At 37.5% G+C, this 15,012-nt stretch overlaps 3 protein-coding genes across 4 annotated transcripts in view; 2 read left to right on the top strand and 1 right to left on the bottom strand.

The window, feature by feature from the left end:
• Positions 1 to 5,129: 5,129 nt before the first annotated feature.
• LOC127658274 (39S ribosomal protein L32, mitochondrial-like) lies at positions 5,130 to 8,569 on the bottom strand. The gene is made up of 3 exons (XM_052147475.1): positions 8,396 to 8,569; positions 6,056 to 6,234; positions 5,130 to 5,878 (listed from the first exon to the last, which is right to left on the bottom strand). Exons 1-3 carry the CDS (start codon positions 8,487 to 8,489, stop codon positions 5,627 to 5,629), a joined length of 525 nt encoding a protein of 174 aa, XP_052003435.1. The 5' UTR covers positions 8,490 to 8,569; the 3' UTR covers positions 5,130 to 5,626.
• A 301-nt stretch (positions 8,570 to 8,870) lies between these two features.
• On the top strand, positions 8,871 to 13,368 carry LOC127658036 (proteasome subunit alpha type-2). The gene is made up of 8 exons (XM_052147104.1): positions 8,871 to 8,940; positions 10,215 to 10,291; positions 10,472 to 10,604; positions 10,751 to 10,873; positions 11,100 to 11,181; positions 11,333 to 11,406; positions 12,880 to 12,937; positions 13,069 to 13,368. Exons 1-8 carry the CDS (start codon positions 8,900 to 8,902, stop codon positions 13,183 to 13,185), a joined length of 705 nt encoding a protein of 234 aa, XP_052003064.1. The 5' UTR covers positions 8,871 to 8,899; the 3' UTR covers positions 13,186 to 13,368.
• Positions 13,369 to 14,486: 1,118 nt separating this feature from the next.
• Positions 14,487 to 15,012, top strand: part of LOC127657531 (zinc fingers and homeoboxes protein 1-like) — a 9,037-nt gene continuing 8,511 nt past the window's right edge. For both annotated transcript variants that reach the window (XM_052146375.1, XM_052146374.1), the window contains exon 1: positions 14,487 to 14,757. The gene's annotated coding sequence lies outside the window, so the exon portion shown is untranslated. The remainder of the gene's footprint in view (positions 14,758 to 15,012) is intronic.

The following is a 15,012-nucleotide window of genomic DNA, read 5'->3' as shown; positions in this document are numbered from 1 at the left end:
CAAAATACTGCAGTCAGACACAAACTCATTTTCATTTAAACGAGCCTTCCTCCAAGCTGGACAAATTACATTGATCTTTACAGTAACCGGCTGAGATACAAGTCCGCATTGACCGTTTGTAAAGTGCAAAACCGAAAAGCGATACTGCAAAAATATTCAATAACTTCACTATTACACATTGTAGTGTCACCAAATTCAGTTCACACATAAATGGTCTCCTGCTGGTTGTACAGCAATACTTAGTTTGGAATAAAAAAAGTCCTTTTGCATAATTTTTTTTTATTATTATTAGTTAACATATCCAATAACTTGCTCGCTCTAGTATAGTATATAAAATAGTATAACCAGCAGGAGATCTATCACGTTCATCTGTGGGGATTCATTTGACAAATTTTCACCACCATTTCTTAGTTTGTATGGTCTGTGTGGGAATTCCCGCATTATGAAGGCCAAACTTTCAGGATCGTTTTACACTGTGCAATACAATCCCACGCCAAATTCAGAACCTGTTATAAAATACATAACAATTTAACTTTAGAACATAAATATGGAGCCAGAAATATGCCAAAACAATTTGAATTTGAATTGTGTAAATTTGAATTATAGACTTTTGAATTTGAATTATAAGTGTGATTTTTGCCAAATGTAATATTACGTTGTATTTTAAATAAGTTTGAATTTTTTTATCTCCAATGCTGGACATTTCATAACAAAATTGAATTGTTTTTGTTTTATGGCACAATTTTATAAATATGTATTTTCAAATAGCACATTTTTGGTTCTGAATTCTAACACTGTAAATATTCCATTTAAAAAAATACAGCTTTAAGTTTTCATGATGAAGAACAAATTCAGAACTCCAAATTCAATATTCTAAAATTCGCAGGAATTCAGATCTACAGAAAGTGGGTCAGAGATCAAGCTTCCGTGTTCCACAGGGAAGAGTAGAGGGTCTCGGAAAAGTCGAACGGAGCATTTTGACACAAGACCTCAATGCACCAGCTTCAATGAGATGATGATTTATTTTCCTGTCTTTCCCCATGAAGGCTACGCAGAATCACGCTTCTGTGTTTAGGACAGGTGACGTCCTAAAAGAAGGATGTGATTAGATGGATGCTGTCTACTAGTTCTTGGATGACATTTGAAAAGACATTTGAAAGAGGTCATTCTGATCTTCATCAGGTGTCCTACCACTGAAATAAGACCTTAGTAATTAGAACTTCATACATCATAACTGATGTCAATCATACTGATATCAATCAGAAAGCTCAAAGGATGTGCTCTTTTTTTACCATCTGAAGCCCTCATGTTGATTGGTCTTTGTTGCAGTTTTTAAATAATGTTTGGTGATTTTAGGTATTGACTAGAACACTGACCTGGTGGAGTCTCTTGAGCTGCAGAACCTGATGCTGAACGCTGTTCAAACCATTCATTTAGCAGTAGCTCGTAAGGAGAGTTGAGGAGCCCAAGCTATCATGGTTGAGGATCACGCTAAATATGGATGCGTGTTCTCGAGATGACTGACAGGATGTCTAGAGGTGACTAGCTCTTTTACCTGTAAGGCTGGATTTACTTTTCTACAAGTGCTCTGTCTCAGGCTAAATGGTCTCTAGCCATTACTAGCCAGTTTCTTTGATGTTTTGAGAGCTAGCTATTGCGTTGCTAGGCTGTTCTGCCAGATTACCAGGGAATTGTTAGACAGTCTCTAGGGTATTCAGAGTGGTTCCTAAAAAGATAGGTAGATAAACAGTAATCAGATGTCCATTTAAGCCATTGCTCAAGCATTTAGTAGAACATGTGGTTATGGTTTTATACTTATTTATTGTTTCAGGACCGGATGGATGAGTATGACTATTCAAAGCCTCATTAGGGTCAGGAAAAGAAGCCCTTTGGCCGACAGACTCACATGATGCTATGCGAGGATCGGATGTGTGAGTGGCGAGCTCTGCGCACTCTGTGGCTTGGGAGGCACTTAAGGCAGTTGTTGGGGGTCGGATCATACAGTATGCCTCATTCATCAAAAAATCCAAAGCACGAGAACACGTGGAGTTGGAAGAGAATATTAAAAGTGCCGAGACAGAGCTGAAGTGCCGAATGTCATCTGATGGCCTCAGAGAATTGACCCGATTGAAATACAGATATAATACTATTTTATCACAGAAGGTGGAGTTTTGGTTATTTAGGGCAAGGCAGTGATATTTTGAGTCAGAGGACAAAGGAGGGAAGCTATTGGCTAGATATATAAAGCAGAGAGTGTCTTTTAATTCCATTCCCTTAGTGAAATCTGCTGGTAGTGAAATTTGTACCTCTGCCATTGATATTAATAATGCTTTTAAAGAATTCTATCTTGATCTTTATAGTTCCGCATCTTCGTCTACTGATGGAGATAGAACATTTGTGGAACCATTAGATCTCCCTAAACTGACGACTGAGCAAAATAATTATCTTGATTCTGAGATAACATTGGAGGAGTTTGACGAGGTAATTAAGGCTTAACCTACAGGCAAGGCCAACTGATTAAGTAAAGTTATGACATCTCTTATACATATGGATCATTTGGGGTTTATTTAGGACCATAGCTCTTCTGATAACATTAGCCGTTCTTTCAATATCATGTAGTCAGTTGCGAATGAGCAGACTCCAGTTGCTGCCATCTCACTTGACAGCGAAAGGCATTCGATTTGGTAGAATGGGATTATCTTTTTAAGGTTTTGGAAATATACGGGTTCGGGAATACTTTTATTGTATGAATTAAGTTACTTTATAGACAACCGGTAGTGGTGGTACAAAAGAATGGATTAATTTCTGATTATTTTACTCTGGATCTTTCCCCATTATTGTTCTGTCTTGCCCTGGAACAATTAGCAGCCACGATAAGAAAGGAAGATGATTTTCCAGGGGTGGTGGCTGGAGGTATGGCGTATATGTTTTTGCTTTACACAGATGATATTTTATTATTCATCTCCGACCCCATTAGATCTATGCCTTGCCTCCACAGAATTATTAAATCCTTTTCTAAATTCTCAGGATACAGAGTCAGTTGGTCTAAATCCGAAGCTCTGACAGCATACTGCCCAGTGACAGCTTCAGCAGGGCGCCTTCCAGTGGCCCAAACCATTTGTGTTATTTAGTTAGAGTTAATTTCGACCCCTTAATAAAAAGGTTTTTGAGCGATGTGGGCAGGTGGGCTTCATTACATTTATCTATGATTGGAAAGGTTAATGTTATTAAAATGATACCTGCAACAATCTCTCCCTGTAGATGTCCCCTTCTCTTATTTCAAGCAATTTGATAGTGGAAGGGAAATAGGGAAGTCCATCATTTGGAATGGTAAACGTCCCAGAATACATTTCAATAAATTATATAGGCTGATTGAAAAAGGTGGGCTTGGCCTACCCAAGATTTGTTTTATTATTATGCATTCAGTCTCAGACATTTGGCTCACTGGTCGCTTCCACCTGAGAGAGCCCCTCCCTGGTTTTGTATCGAACAGAAAGTTCTTGCCACTATTTTGCCATTGCAAAGCCTTTCTATTAAACTAACCGGAGAAGTTAAGTCACCCCGTTATCTCGCATTTGCACGCAGTATGGACAAAATTGTCCAGAGTGTTTAAATCAGACATTTATTTAAATGTTGCCTCAAGCATATGGCGGAACCCAAAATTATGTATTAATAATTCCCCTTTCTGCTGGTCAGAGTGGATTGTGAGGGAGGTTAATAAGCTTGGGGACCTATATGAGAGTGGATTGCTGACATCTTTTAAAAAATATGGTTCAACATTTTAGGATTCCCAGATCTCAGTTCTTTAGGCATTTACAGCTGCGCAACCTGCTATGTACTATTTTTGGGAGTAGCATATACCCCCCCCTAAAGCAGCAGATACTCTGGAGGTGGTGATTACTGCTTTTGGAAAAGGTCACAAGGTATCAGTGTATTACTCCCTGCTAATTCAGAGTCTGGGGAATGGGGCTTCAACTTCTCTCAAGAGATTATGGGAGAAAGATTTATTCTTGGTATTGGAGGAGGGAGTGTGGGCTAGGATTCTATAAAACATCAAGTCTGCATCTAGAGATGCAGTTTAAGATTTTGCATCGATTTTATTGGACCCGCCCTCTAGATTGTATAGGCTTGGTCTTAAAGACACACCCACCTGCTAGAGATGCCAATAAGAAGATGTGGACACAACCCATCTTTTTTGGGGATGTGTTAAGATCCAAAAGGGGATTGAGGGTTAAGAGCTTCGTTTGTGATTTGGTGGACACTTGGTTTTCGTTTTGCCCCATACTGTGTGTTTTGGGTGATGGGGCGGTCCTGAATGTGGGTGATGGATATATGGAGAGCTAGGTCCTGACCGGCGTGATGGTTGGCAGGCGGGGTAATCCTCAGGGGATGGAGATTGTCTGGTGCGCCCTCATTTTGTGGCAGGGTGGCAGTGTTTGAGGAAATGATACAGAAGGCTGGATGTATAAAGAAGTGGGATGGCTATCTGGCCTTTTTGGAGGGCTCTCGGTGAGGAGCAGCAGAGAGAGACTAGTTTTTTATGTCTCTAAATATTTTCTTTGTCAGTTGGCTTTTGACCACTGGAGTGCTTGTTTGTGTCAGGTGGGGTGGTTAATGATCGGGGGGAAAGTTATGATTTCATGTGGTTTGACTTAGCATTTTCTGTTATGTATATTTGATTTGCTACATGGAATCCATAAAAAATTGTTAATAACAAAAGTAGCCCTTTTGCCAGCACTGAAGAAAATGCACTCTTTCCTAAGTGGACAAAAACACAGGGAAGGTAACAATATACATTCATAAGCCAAACTATGTTCTGTCTTCACATGCTTGCATTAGCATGTAAAATAAAATATTTGATAGTTGCCTGTGTACACAAGACAAAGTTGATAGTTTTCGTAGTTGGTGATTTGAGTGCAACACTCTTAATTTCTCCAGATAACTTTGGAAAGCAGGCCTGTGATTGACAGCTCACTGAATGAGGAAGACTGTGCAGCTATGTCCCCCGCTGTTCGCTCCTATTCAACATATACACCTTTATTCTCTCATTAATTCATCTCAGAGCATGTGAGAATTTACTGTAAATATCACAACTCCTCTCCCATATAAAGTGAAACTTGCAGAAACAGATCAAACGTCAGTGTTGAAATGCAGAGCTGGGTTTATTTTGAAAGACTGAGGATGTAATTTAGTACATGCTGACAGACATCTTGAAGACAAACTTGATCAAGTATGAACTGATATCTGAGCTACATATATTGTGACTTGTATTAAAATCATTGCACTTCTAAGAATAAAGGGACCATGAGTGCACGTTGTTGAGTGGCCAGATCATTATTGTATATTAATGCTGTATTTATATTTAGTAGAACATGAATGTTGAAATGAACCATGTTCTCTTTAAGGACATTTAATTCATCGTAAGAGACTATATGCTTTAAAACAGATCCAGATTCCAGTGACCACTATGACACAAAACACCAGTTTGTCTACCTACTGTGTATATCACAGTGAAGCACCCATCAAACGGTTACAATATTCACAAAGTCAAAATCATAAAAGATGTTCAATATTTGGATATTTATTAAACAAAACAGTATGTCTTTATACACTGTAATTACATATACTACATGTTAAACCAATATGGTCGTTTCCTCCTCCGTTCTATTATTCTCTTGCCCTTGTCTGCATCAGAAGGAGTTTCATTTTCATACAAAACAACAGATTCCACAGCAGGAGTTTTGAGTGGTCCTCCTTCCATGATGGAGATTTGCTTTCGTATCATTGTAGTCTCCCTCCTGACCTTTTCATAGCAGAATCCACACAAAACATGCTTCAATTTCATGTTGCCACACTCTGAACATGGCTCAATATTGTTCTGGAAAAGAGGTGAAGAAATTAGTCAGTAACAAAGACTTTTTGAATGAGGATAACTAGTTGCACTTCATTTGCACTGCCATCTGTCTAAAAACAAAGGTGAATGCTCCTTTAATTTACACTGTCATCATCTAATGGGCTTGTTTATTTGGAGGCAAAGGAACCAAAGAGTTCTTACCTTGACTTCTATCAATTTATTTGGGTTTCGTCTTCTGCAACGATTCACCTCGATGGTTCGTCTCTTTTTTGGAGCTGCCATCCAAAAGATACTGTCCATGAAACTGGGATCTGAGTTGTCTTCATAGCTGTTATGGGCTTGCGGGAGAATGCTGGGACCATTCACTGCAAGAGCTGGACCTGAACACAGGGTTTAGATGTTAGTTAGATTAATAAAATAATCAAATTTAGTGACTGGAATGGTAAACACACACACACACGCACACACACACACACACAACCTCAGTTACTGTCTATTTATTCTTTAAAGAGGCAATAAATTATGATTTAGGTAGGATTAAAAAAAAAAAAAAACATTTAAATACATTTTTGACTATGTGCTATTTTGATATTTATGTACTAGCTAACAGAATTTATAATCATTTAATTTTCCTGATTTAATAAAGACTTCGCCAATTCACCATTCAATGATATTTTACTCATATAGTATACATAATATCTCTAGATTCATAATAGAAAGAGACACATAGTTTTACATTTTGCTTCTTAAATGATTATGCAGCCAATTATCAGAGGATTTTTGAAAATCTTGTTTCTTTGGGGGTTTGGCTTAAAAAAAAGAGGGCAAAAAGCATGACCCCAGCACAAAGCAACTTATAAATGATTGTGTTAAATGTATAACATTTCGACAAAAGGGGGCTTTTGATATAATATGCAAATATGTGAATATTTTAAATTATAATGCATGTTTAGATTTTTAAATCAAATTTTGTGTAACACAGCAAAGTTTCATTTTCATTAAAGTAATAGAAACATCTTAGCTTATTCAATGTCTCACAGAGGTTTCACAAATTAAAAACTAAATAAAATTGTCTTCAATTTGGAAATATAGCTGGAAGCAGCGATGGCTCATGCACAACTGGTCAATTTCCACCCGGTGGCTTTCGGAAAACAATGCAAGGTAAAGAAATAAATATATATATATATATATATATATATATATATATATATATATATATTCAGTTTGAGTAAATATAAGAGGACTATTTTCTAAGTCTGTTGTAAGAGCCACACTTCCTGCTGCCAGGTGGTGGCGCTATGACCATGACCCAAAATAGTCAAATCCATATGATTAGCCCCCAAGAAAAAACATACATCTTAAATTTGATCTAAATCACACATTGCACACAGAAGATATGAGACATTTCTTGTTTTCATTTTTCACCATTAATGACTCATCATGGCAACCATTGGATATATCAAAATCGGTTCGCAATTTAATGTTTTGGCATAATGTTGACTAAATGTGGTGACAGTCTCATGAATCACCTAGGAGGATTGCACCGATCAACCACAACTTTAAAACCACCTGCCTAATATTGTGTAGGTCCCCCTCCTGCTGCCAAAACAGCTCTGACCTGCATCTCAGAATAGCATTCTGAGATTATATTCCTCTCAGTCACAAATGTACAAAGTGGTTATCGGAGTTACCGCAGACTTTGTCAGTTCGAACTATGCCATTCTCTGTTGACCTCTCATCAACAAGGCATTTCCATCAGCAGAACCGTCGTTCAATGGATGCTTTTTGTTTTTGGCAACATTCAGAGTAAATTGTAGAGACTGTTGTGCGTGAAAATCCCAGGAGATCAACAGTTACAGAAATACTCAAACCAGGCCGTCTGGCACCAAAAACATCCATGCAATTATCTAATCAGCCAATTGTGTTGCAGCAGTGCAGTGCAGATTAATGCATGATTCATGTTAATGTTCACTTCAGTTAATGTTCACATCAACCTTCAGAATGGGAAAAAAATTGATCTCAGTGATTTGGACCGTGGCATGACTGTTGGTGCCAGACGTTTGTTGTTTGTATAACAAATTGCTTGCTATGTGTCTCATTTGTAAGACAAAATGAATCTGCTAAATGACTACCTGTAAACGTTCAACTTCCAGTTGGGTGGAGATAATGACTGTATGAAAGTTGTTGAACTATATATACCAATTTTGTAGACTTTACATGAAAATGAGGATCCTTACATGCCCAATTTCAAGAGGGCGCTACAGAGCACCCCCCTACTACTTTGCCCAGTCCTAATGTCTGACAACTCTGTGTGTGCAAAATTACAAGAGTTTTCACGCATGTTAAGTACCCCCAAAGTAACGAAAACCTTGAAAAAATAATAATAACAATCCTTTGAAGAACAATAGGGCCTCTGCACTTTCAGTGCTTGGACCCTAATAAATAAATAAATAAATAAATGTGATATAAGCGTAAATAGAGTAATACGAGTGGTAGAAGTAACACATGACGCCTACATAAGCAGTGTAATACTCCTCTTACCCAAGCTTCTGTCAAACCCCGTCGCTTGCGCTAAACTGAGCTCCAGACGCTGAAGAGAATGTCTGAAAAACTGAAGTAAACCCGATAGTGACATTGTTCTTCAGTTCTGTTTTATTCTGTTAATACACCATGTACACAGCAAACATCCTCACGGTCATTGCTAAGCACGGTACAAACGCGCATGCGCATATTCCTGCACCACGACATTCTGGGATTTGTAGTACAACATTTTTAAAGACGCCTCATGCAGAGGAACGCGCTACACGTTAAATATGAAAAAACAAATCTCTATTTTTCATGTTATAATTACAAATATTTGTAAAAGTATTTTAATAATTGTATATTCAATTAATTAGTTTCAGAGTAAACAAAACCGTGAAACCAAACGATTATTTTTAGCCATCCGTAAAATACATTACCCACATTTCCTTTCAGTTGCCACCAGCAACCAATCAGATCAATTAATCCCGTGACGTCACTTACCCATAAGCACGTTACACAGCCATGGCAGATAGAGGGTACAGTTTCTCTCTCACAACTTTCAGGTAATTAACGTTATGATCTTATCGTACTCAGGTTATTAATCTAGATGACATTCATTTTTTTTTTCAACGCATCGGAAATTTTGAGGCTTCGCGAAAGTTCCGCCAATCAAAAGCCTTTGTTGAAAATCACACCGACATTGATGCAGAGTCACTGTGTTTGTGATGCTGTGTTGATTCCATTCATGCGCATATACATTCACGAAAAGAGTTAAATGTACTCCAAATGCATCCCGCAGTAACCATTTCAACACTCTTAGGTGTGTTTATAGGACAAGCTTGGTTTTGTTTTTGTGATTGGAACTTGTTTATTTTACTTTCACTTTCAGTGTACCAGGCAAAGCATTTGCTTTATGTATCCCATAAGAATTATAATAACACATCATTATACTGGTGGTAAAATATGACTGGAAATAGGCCATTTACGAATACTCGTCTTTTGCATGTTTGCAGATCTCTTGTAACCCCAGAATGCATATGTGGGTCAAAAATGACCCAGCGTCTATATTTTAATACAGTGGTCTTTTGGGCAACTACTTTCTGCCACTCTAGGAATTTCTCAAATAAGGTGTCTATTATCATGTGATTTTTTTTTTAAATGATAAGAGAATTTGCAGCATTACCCCTAGGATGTAATGGTATTCAATGCATTTAATGTCAGTATTTATTTTTGTAATACATTGATTGTTTTCACGGTTTATGCTTATTCAACAATTGTTATGTAATTAAATATGTGTTAAATACCATGATCACTTTCATATTTATTTGTTGAATGCAAATATTGAAAGTTATATACTTATTCCTATTACAGAGACAGTCCTCATGGAACAACCTGAGGTTAGATGCCTTGTTCAAGGGCACAGGGCAAGGGCACAATAGGCATAGGTCCTGGACCATTTCTTGGTGTATTTGAACCTGCAACTTTTCTTTTTTTAGTATGACTTACCACTCCAAACAATTTATAAAAAAGAAAATTGGTATAAAACATTTATCGTAGTCCATTCTACTTGTAAGTCTTTGTTTGTGTAGGCATAGTTGTTGAGATATTTCATATTTTACCACCAAACAAATTCTATTATACAGTCATGTTTACAGTGTCACTCCCACTTCATTTTCTATTTGTCTGAAACGCTTTAGAATTTAATAAAACTAAAGATATATCAACTACTTTATGTAAATTACTAATAAAATTATCATTAGTTAATTGCCCTTGGAAAAAGTAATTTTATGATAAAGGTACATATGCATTCTAGGGTTAATCTTATTCTTGTTTTTAGCCCTTCAGGGAAGTTGGTCCAGATTGAGTATGCTCTGGCAGCTGTGGCGGCTGGTGCCCCTTCGGTTGGAATAAAAGGTGTGGAAAGAATCTTTCTAAGCATCCTCTTAAATATGCTTGTTTATAATTGCCTTTGGGCAGAAAATAGATCTTATTGAATTAAATGCATGTAAGTCACTTCTCTGATAATTGTAAAAAATTTAAGAAGCTTTCATTTTACTACAACACTGTGCTTTCATTGATATTGTCCTTTCACAGCTTCAAATGGCGTTGTTCTGGCAACGGAAAAGAAACAGAAATCCATACTGTATGATGAGCAAAGTGTCCACAAAGTAGAGCCCATAACCAAACACATCGGTATGGTCTACAGTGGCATGGGTCCAGATTACAGGTATGGATCATGAGCCTGCATGGCCAAACAATATTTAATAACAGTTCTTAATATGAAGACGCTGCCAGATTAGAAAGCTTAATTGATTATAATGGGATCTAAAAATGTAAAAGTTTTGTTGTAAAAGGTCTTAATTGTGTCTGTAGGGTTCTTGTGAGAAGGGCACGAAAGCTGGCACAGCAATACTTCCTGGTCTATCAAGAGCCGATTCCTACAGGCCAACTTGTTCAGAGGGTAGCATCTGTTATGCAGGAGTACACACAATCAGGGTATGCTTGATATACCTCTACTGCATCGTTTATCACTGTTACAAATATTGTGGTAGTTGCCCTACAAATATTTATTTTGGGTTGTATGCCAGATTGTAAGAAAATATTTCAAAAAGATGCTTGATATGGAGCCTCTACCAAAGTGGTGATGGCAACTATGTGTCATGTTTTTGTTAATCATGTGTTTAATTTTAAAAACTGTATGTATGATGCTGTTTTGACACAGAGGAGTTCGGCCGTTTGGGGTCTCCCTCTTGATTGCTGGCTGGGATGAAGACCGCCCATACCTTTTCCAGTCTGACCCCTCGGTATACTATGCTACTCCATTTGGTTTAGTAATATAATTTTGTGTATTAGTGCAGTCTGTAAGCTTATAACTCAATGATTGTCTGTTTAAAAAAAGGTACCTTTTATTATGTTATGTATAAGCAAAATAAGATGTGCTTTGATATTTTAAAGGGTGCATACTTTGCATGGAAAGCCACGGCAATGGGGAAGAACTATGTGAATGGGAAAACATTCCTTGAAAAAAGGTACGGAATGTTTTTTCTAATATGTACACTCCATTTTGTTCACAGTGCCAAGTTTAGGCATTTTAACACTGTGTCCCTACCAGACGTCGTGTGAAAAGTGACGTCTTATAACATTTCTTCAATGTATATCTGATTTATTGTCCAAGCCAGCTTCAGGACATTTTGTTGGTTTATCTTCAAGTTAATTCACACTGGGTAGCCACTAGGGCTGCACGATTTGGGAAAAATGTCATATTGCGATTATTGAGGTTAATATTGCGATATAATAAACAAGTGGTATCATGAGTCAACTTGCTTGGTTATCAAGGAAAATGAACAAATAGATTACTGATAATGCTGAAATGTGTATTTCTCAACTCAAACATACAAACTAGCAACAACAACAACTATAAATGCAGTGTTTTCAAATTAAAATATTTTTACAAAATTAAATAATAACATCTTTGCATTACTGCAAACTTGTTATTTTCTCAATATTACACCTAAATAAAATGGAACAATAAATAAGAACATACAAATTTTCATGAAAATAAGATTGTCCAAACAAACAGGGACATTTAAGCAGGATGTAACATGTACTTTGTATGAACTCTTTTGAAAAGGAAACTGGATATAAAAGTGTTGTTCACTCAATCAAACCACTAAAACTGTTGTTGTTGTTGTTGTATATATACATACACACACATTTTATCATCTTATTTATTTTTCACATAAAATTGATATTATGATAATCTCATCAATGATGCAACATGTTGCGAGCTGCAGACAGCGGGGGTGAGAGACGAGCGTCTCCGTGTTAGAGTGCGGAACTTTAAATCTTTCCCGGTCTCGACTCCTGCTCAGATTGGATCACTTCCGTGACTGGTTGAAGCGGCTCTGACCGCACCAAGAATGACAGTTTTGGAGTTTGTGTTTATTTACATGGCACACTCCCGTATTATATTAACTTTAATTATTGATGAAATAAAGACATATCGCCAAGCTCTGATCTGTGTTTCTGTGTTATTTTTTTCTGACCACCGGTTCAGTGTCGGTCTGCTCGGCATCCATCTTCACCTGATTTCCATGCTGCACACCGGAAACTCGCATGACATGACCACACATGCCACTCCCTAAACGGAGACTGACTGGTCATCTTTTTATTAGCGGTGTAGAAAATGGGCAAATAGCTCTCAGAGAGAAGCTTTATTTAATTAAATCGCAGAATTTGCCATCATATAATCGCACAGGCTGACATTGCGAATGCGATATGATTAATCATGCAGCACTTGTAGATGTATGCACACATAGATGTATATTAAACATCAAATAAGTTCTGATTTGTTGTGATTGTTTTCGCTTCCAGTGTGAATAGGCAAATTACTTTTATAGTTGCTGGAAACCTGTCACATTGTGCCTGGTTAGGAAGCAGTGTGAGAGCTTTTTAATTCACACAAAGCATCTCATTTGCTTGACTTATTTTTTTTTTTTCAGATACAACGAGGATCTTGAGCTGGAAGATGCGATTCACACAGCTATTCTGACACTTAAGGTAATAATTCACTGCCCAGGTTAAGTCATTTCTGTCAATGGTAATTGCAATCTTGTATTAGATACCATGATTATTTGCATGACTAAAATGTTATCTGTGGAGGCGAGCTGACCCCATGCATTTTGTTACAGGAAAGCTTTGAAGGTCAGATGACCGAAGACAACATTGAGGTGGGAATCTGCAATGAAGCAGGATTTAGGCGACTTACCCCAGCGGAGATCAAAGACTATCTAGCCGCCATTGCTTAAAGTAGCCTTTTATTTTTGCAAGTTGTTGCAGATTGAACACTGATTATCTTGTCTCATTAGCACAACTTCATTAGTACTTATCCAGGAGTTTGAGCAATGTTGTACGTTGTATTGTTTATATTTAGATTTTCTTCTTTACTGAAGGAATAAATAAACAACACTTTTAAAATCCTGTTGACAGTTATTACTGACAGTTGCTGTTGTGGTGTTTTCTTTTTTAAATTTTTGTATTCAAATGTGTCCACGTGTAAACAGCTAAAAAGAACTAAATGATGCTAAGGACAATTAGGTCACAGTTTGATCATGTTCTTTAATCTGAATACAAAATTAAAACGAATGGGCGGAAAATGTCCCATTTCTTTGCTCCAGCCACTTTAAACAAGCCCAAGAGGGATTTGGCATTCTTCACTCACGGTGCGCTGAAAAACGAGCCGGTAAACCTTTCCAAACTGATTCATACGCTTAGTATCTGTAAAGTTCAGAAATGTATCCTCTATATAATTTCCTCATATACATTTGAGCAACATATTTGAAGTATGTAAGACTCTGGATTTGTTAGGTTGTTCATTCTTCTTAAATAGCTCTAGTTAATCTGTTGGACAAAACAGCGCAAGCGCATAAACACAGCGCGCAAGTGAATTACAACAGTGTGAGCACCATGACACAGTTTGCACGTAAAATGTAAACCTGCAGAATTTGCAAATCCCAAACTCGAGCACCAAAAAAATATTATTGTGCACACAAATTAACAAGTTGCGAGCAGAAATAACAAAAAAGATCTGAACACATGCGCGCGGATCTGTACACGCGTGAATTATTTTCTGCACACAGGTGCAGCTGAAATCTTTACTCATTCAAGTTAGTTGTAATTCACTTGCGTGCTGTGTTTATGCGCTTGCACTGTTTTGTCCAGCATTTAACGCTATAATGTTTCTCCTCTTCTGGTTCTAATGAAATCTATATCATTAAAGTCATGCTAGATGGAAACAGGGAAATTTTCACTTGAATCTTTGAAAAGATGTTTAGTGTCCATGTGACCGCACGCTGAATCTGATTGGACAGTTTCAGGTTGTACGTTTCTGTAGTCAATGTTTTAGTTCCATAGAAAATAGACACTTTGACAAACAACGAATGTGTGCGTTGAAACCATGCGAAGTACTAAATTAGTTTCCTAACTTAGTTGGCATCTAAATATTACATTTTATCAACGTGTTTACGTGACGGCGGGGAGTCGCCTAGCGATGACGTCACGACGTATAACAGCGGTGACGCCTGATTATTATAAAAAAAAAAAACTGCCATTAAAATGAGCGCTGATTATTATTGCATTCGCTCATAAAACACCCGCGCAGTCCCACCCGCCCTAATATTTGAGGCGCAGATACATCCGCGAGAGAATTATCCTAATCAGTGTGCCCTCTGTCCGGTCCAGTCAGGGTTTTTATCTCCTCTACATGCGGTGGGTCTCGGTCCGTCTCGCCTACGCTCTCCTTCAGCTGAACCGGCGGATACTCGCAAGAGCTGCGATCTGTCCCTGAACCCCCGCGGCTGGTGTCGAGAGGGGACCCTACGGTGAGTTTCAGCGCACCCCATCAGCTACCTCACTATATACTACCATGGTATTTGGTACAACGTAGCATGGTAAAACCATGGTTGTTTAATTTACATATATAATCTTGAGTTACCATGTTAATATCATGGTGTATGAATATGGAAATAAGTCGTCATTTTTATTTGCTTTACAGAAAATCATACTAAACCGAAAATGAAACTATATGATTGTAAACTGTGTATAAAAATACGAATTAAATAGTTAAGTAATAATTT

This window comes from Xyrauchen texanus, chromosome 17, assembly GCF_025860055.1.
Source record: "Xyrauchen texanus isolate HMW12.3.18 chromosome 17, RBS_HiC_50CHRs, whole genome shotgun sequence".
In the NCBI taxonomy this organism is placed as follows: Eukaryota; Metazoa; Chordata; class Actinopteri; order Cypriniformes; family Catostomidae; genus Xyrauchen; species Xyrauchen texanus.
The sequence above is the reverse complement of the archived record's forward strand: the minus strand, read 5'-3'. Positions and strand labels throughout refer to the sequence as shown.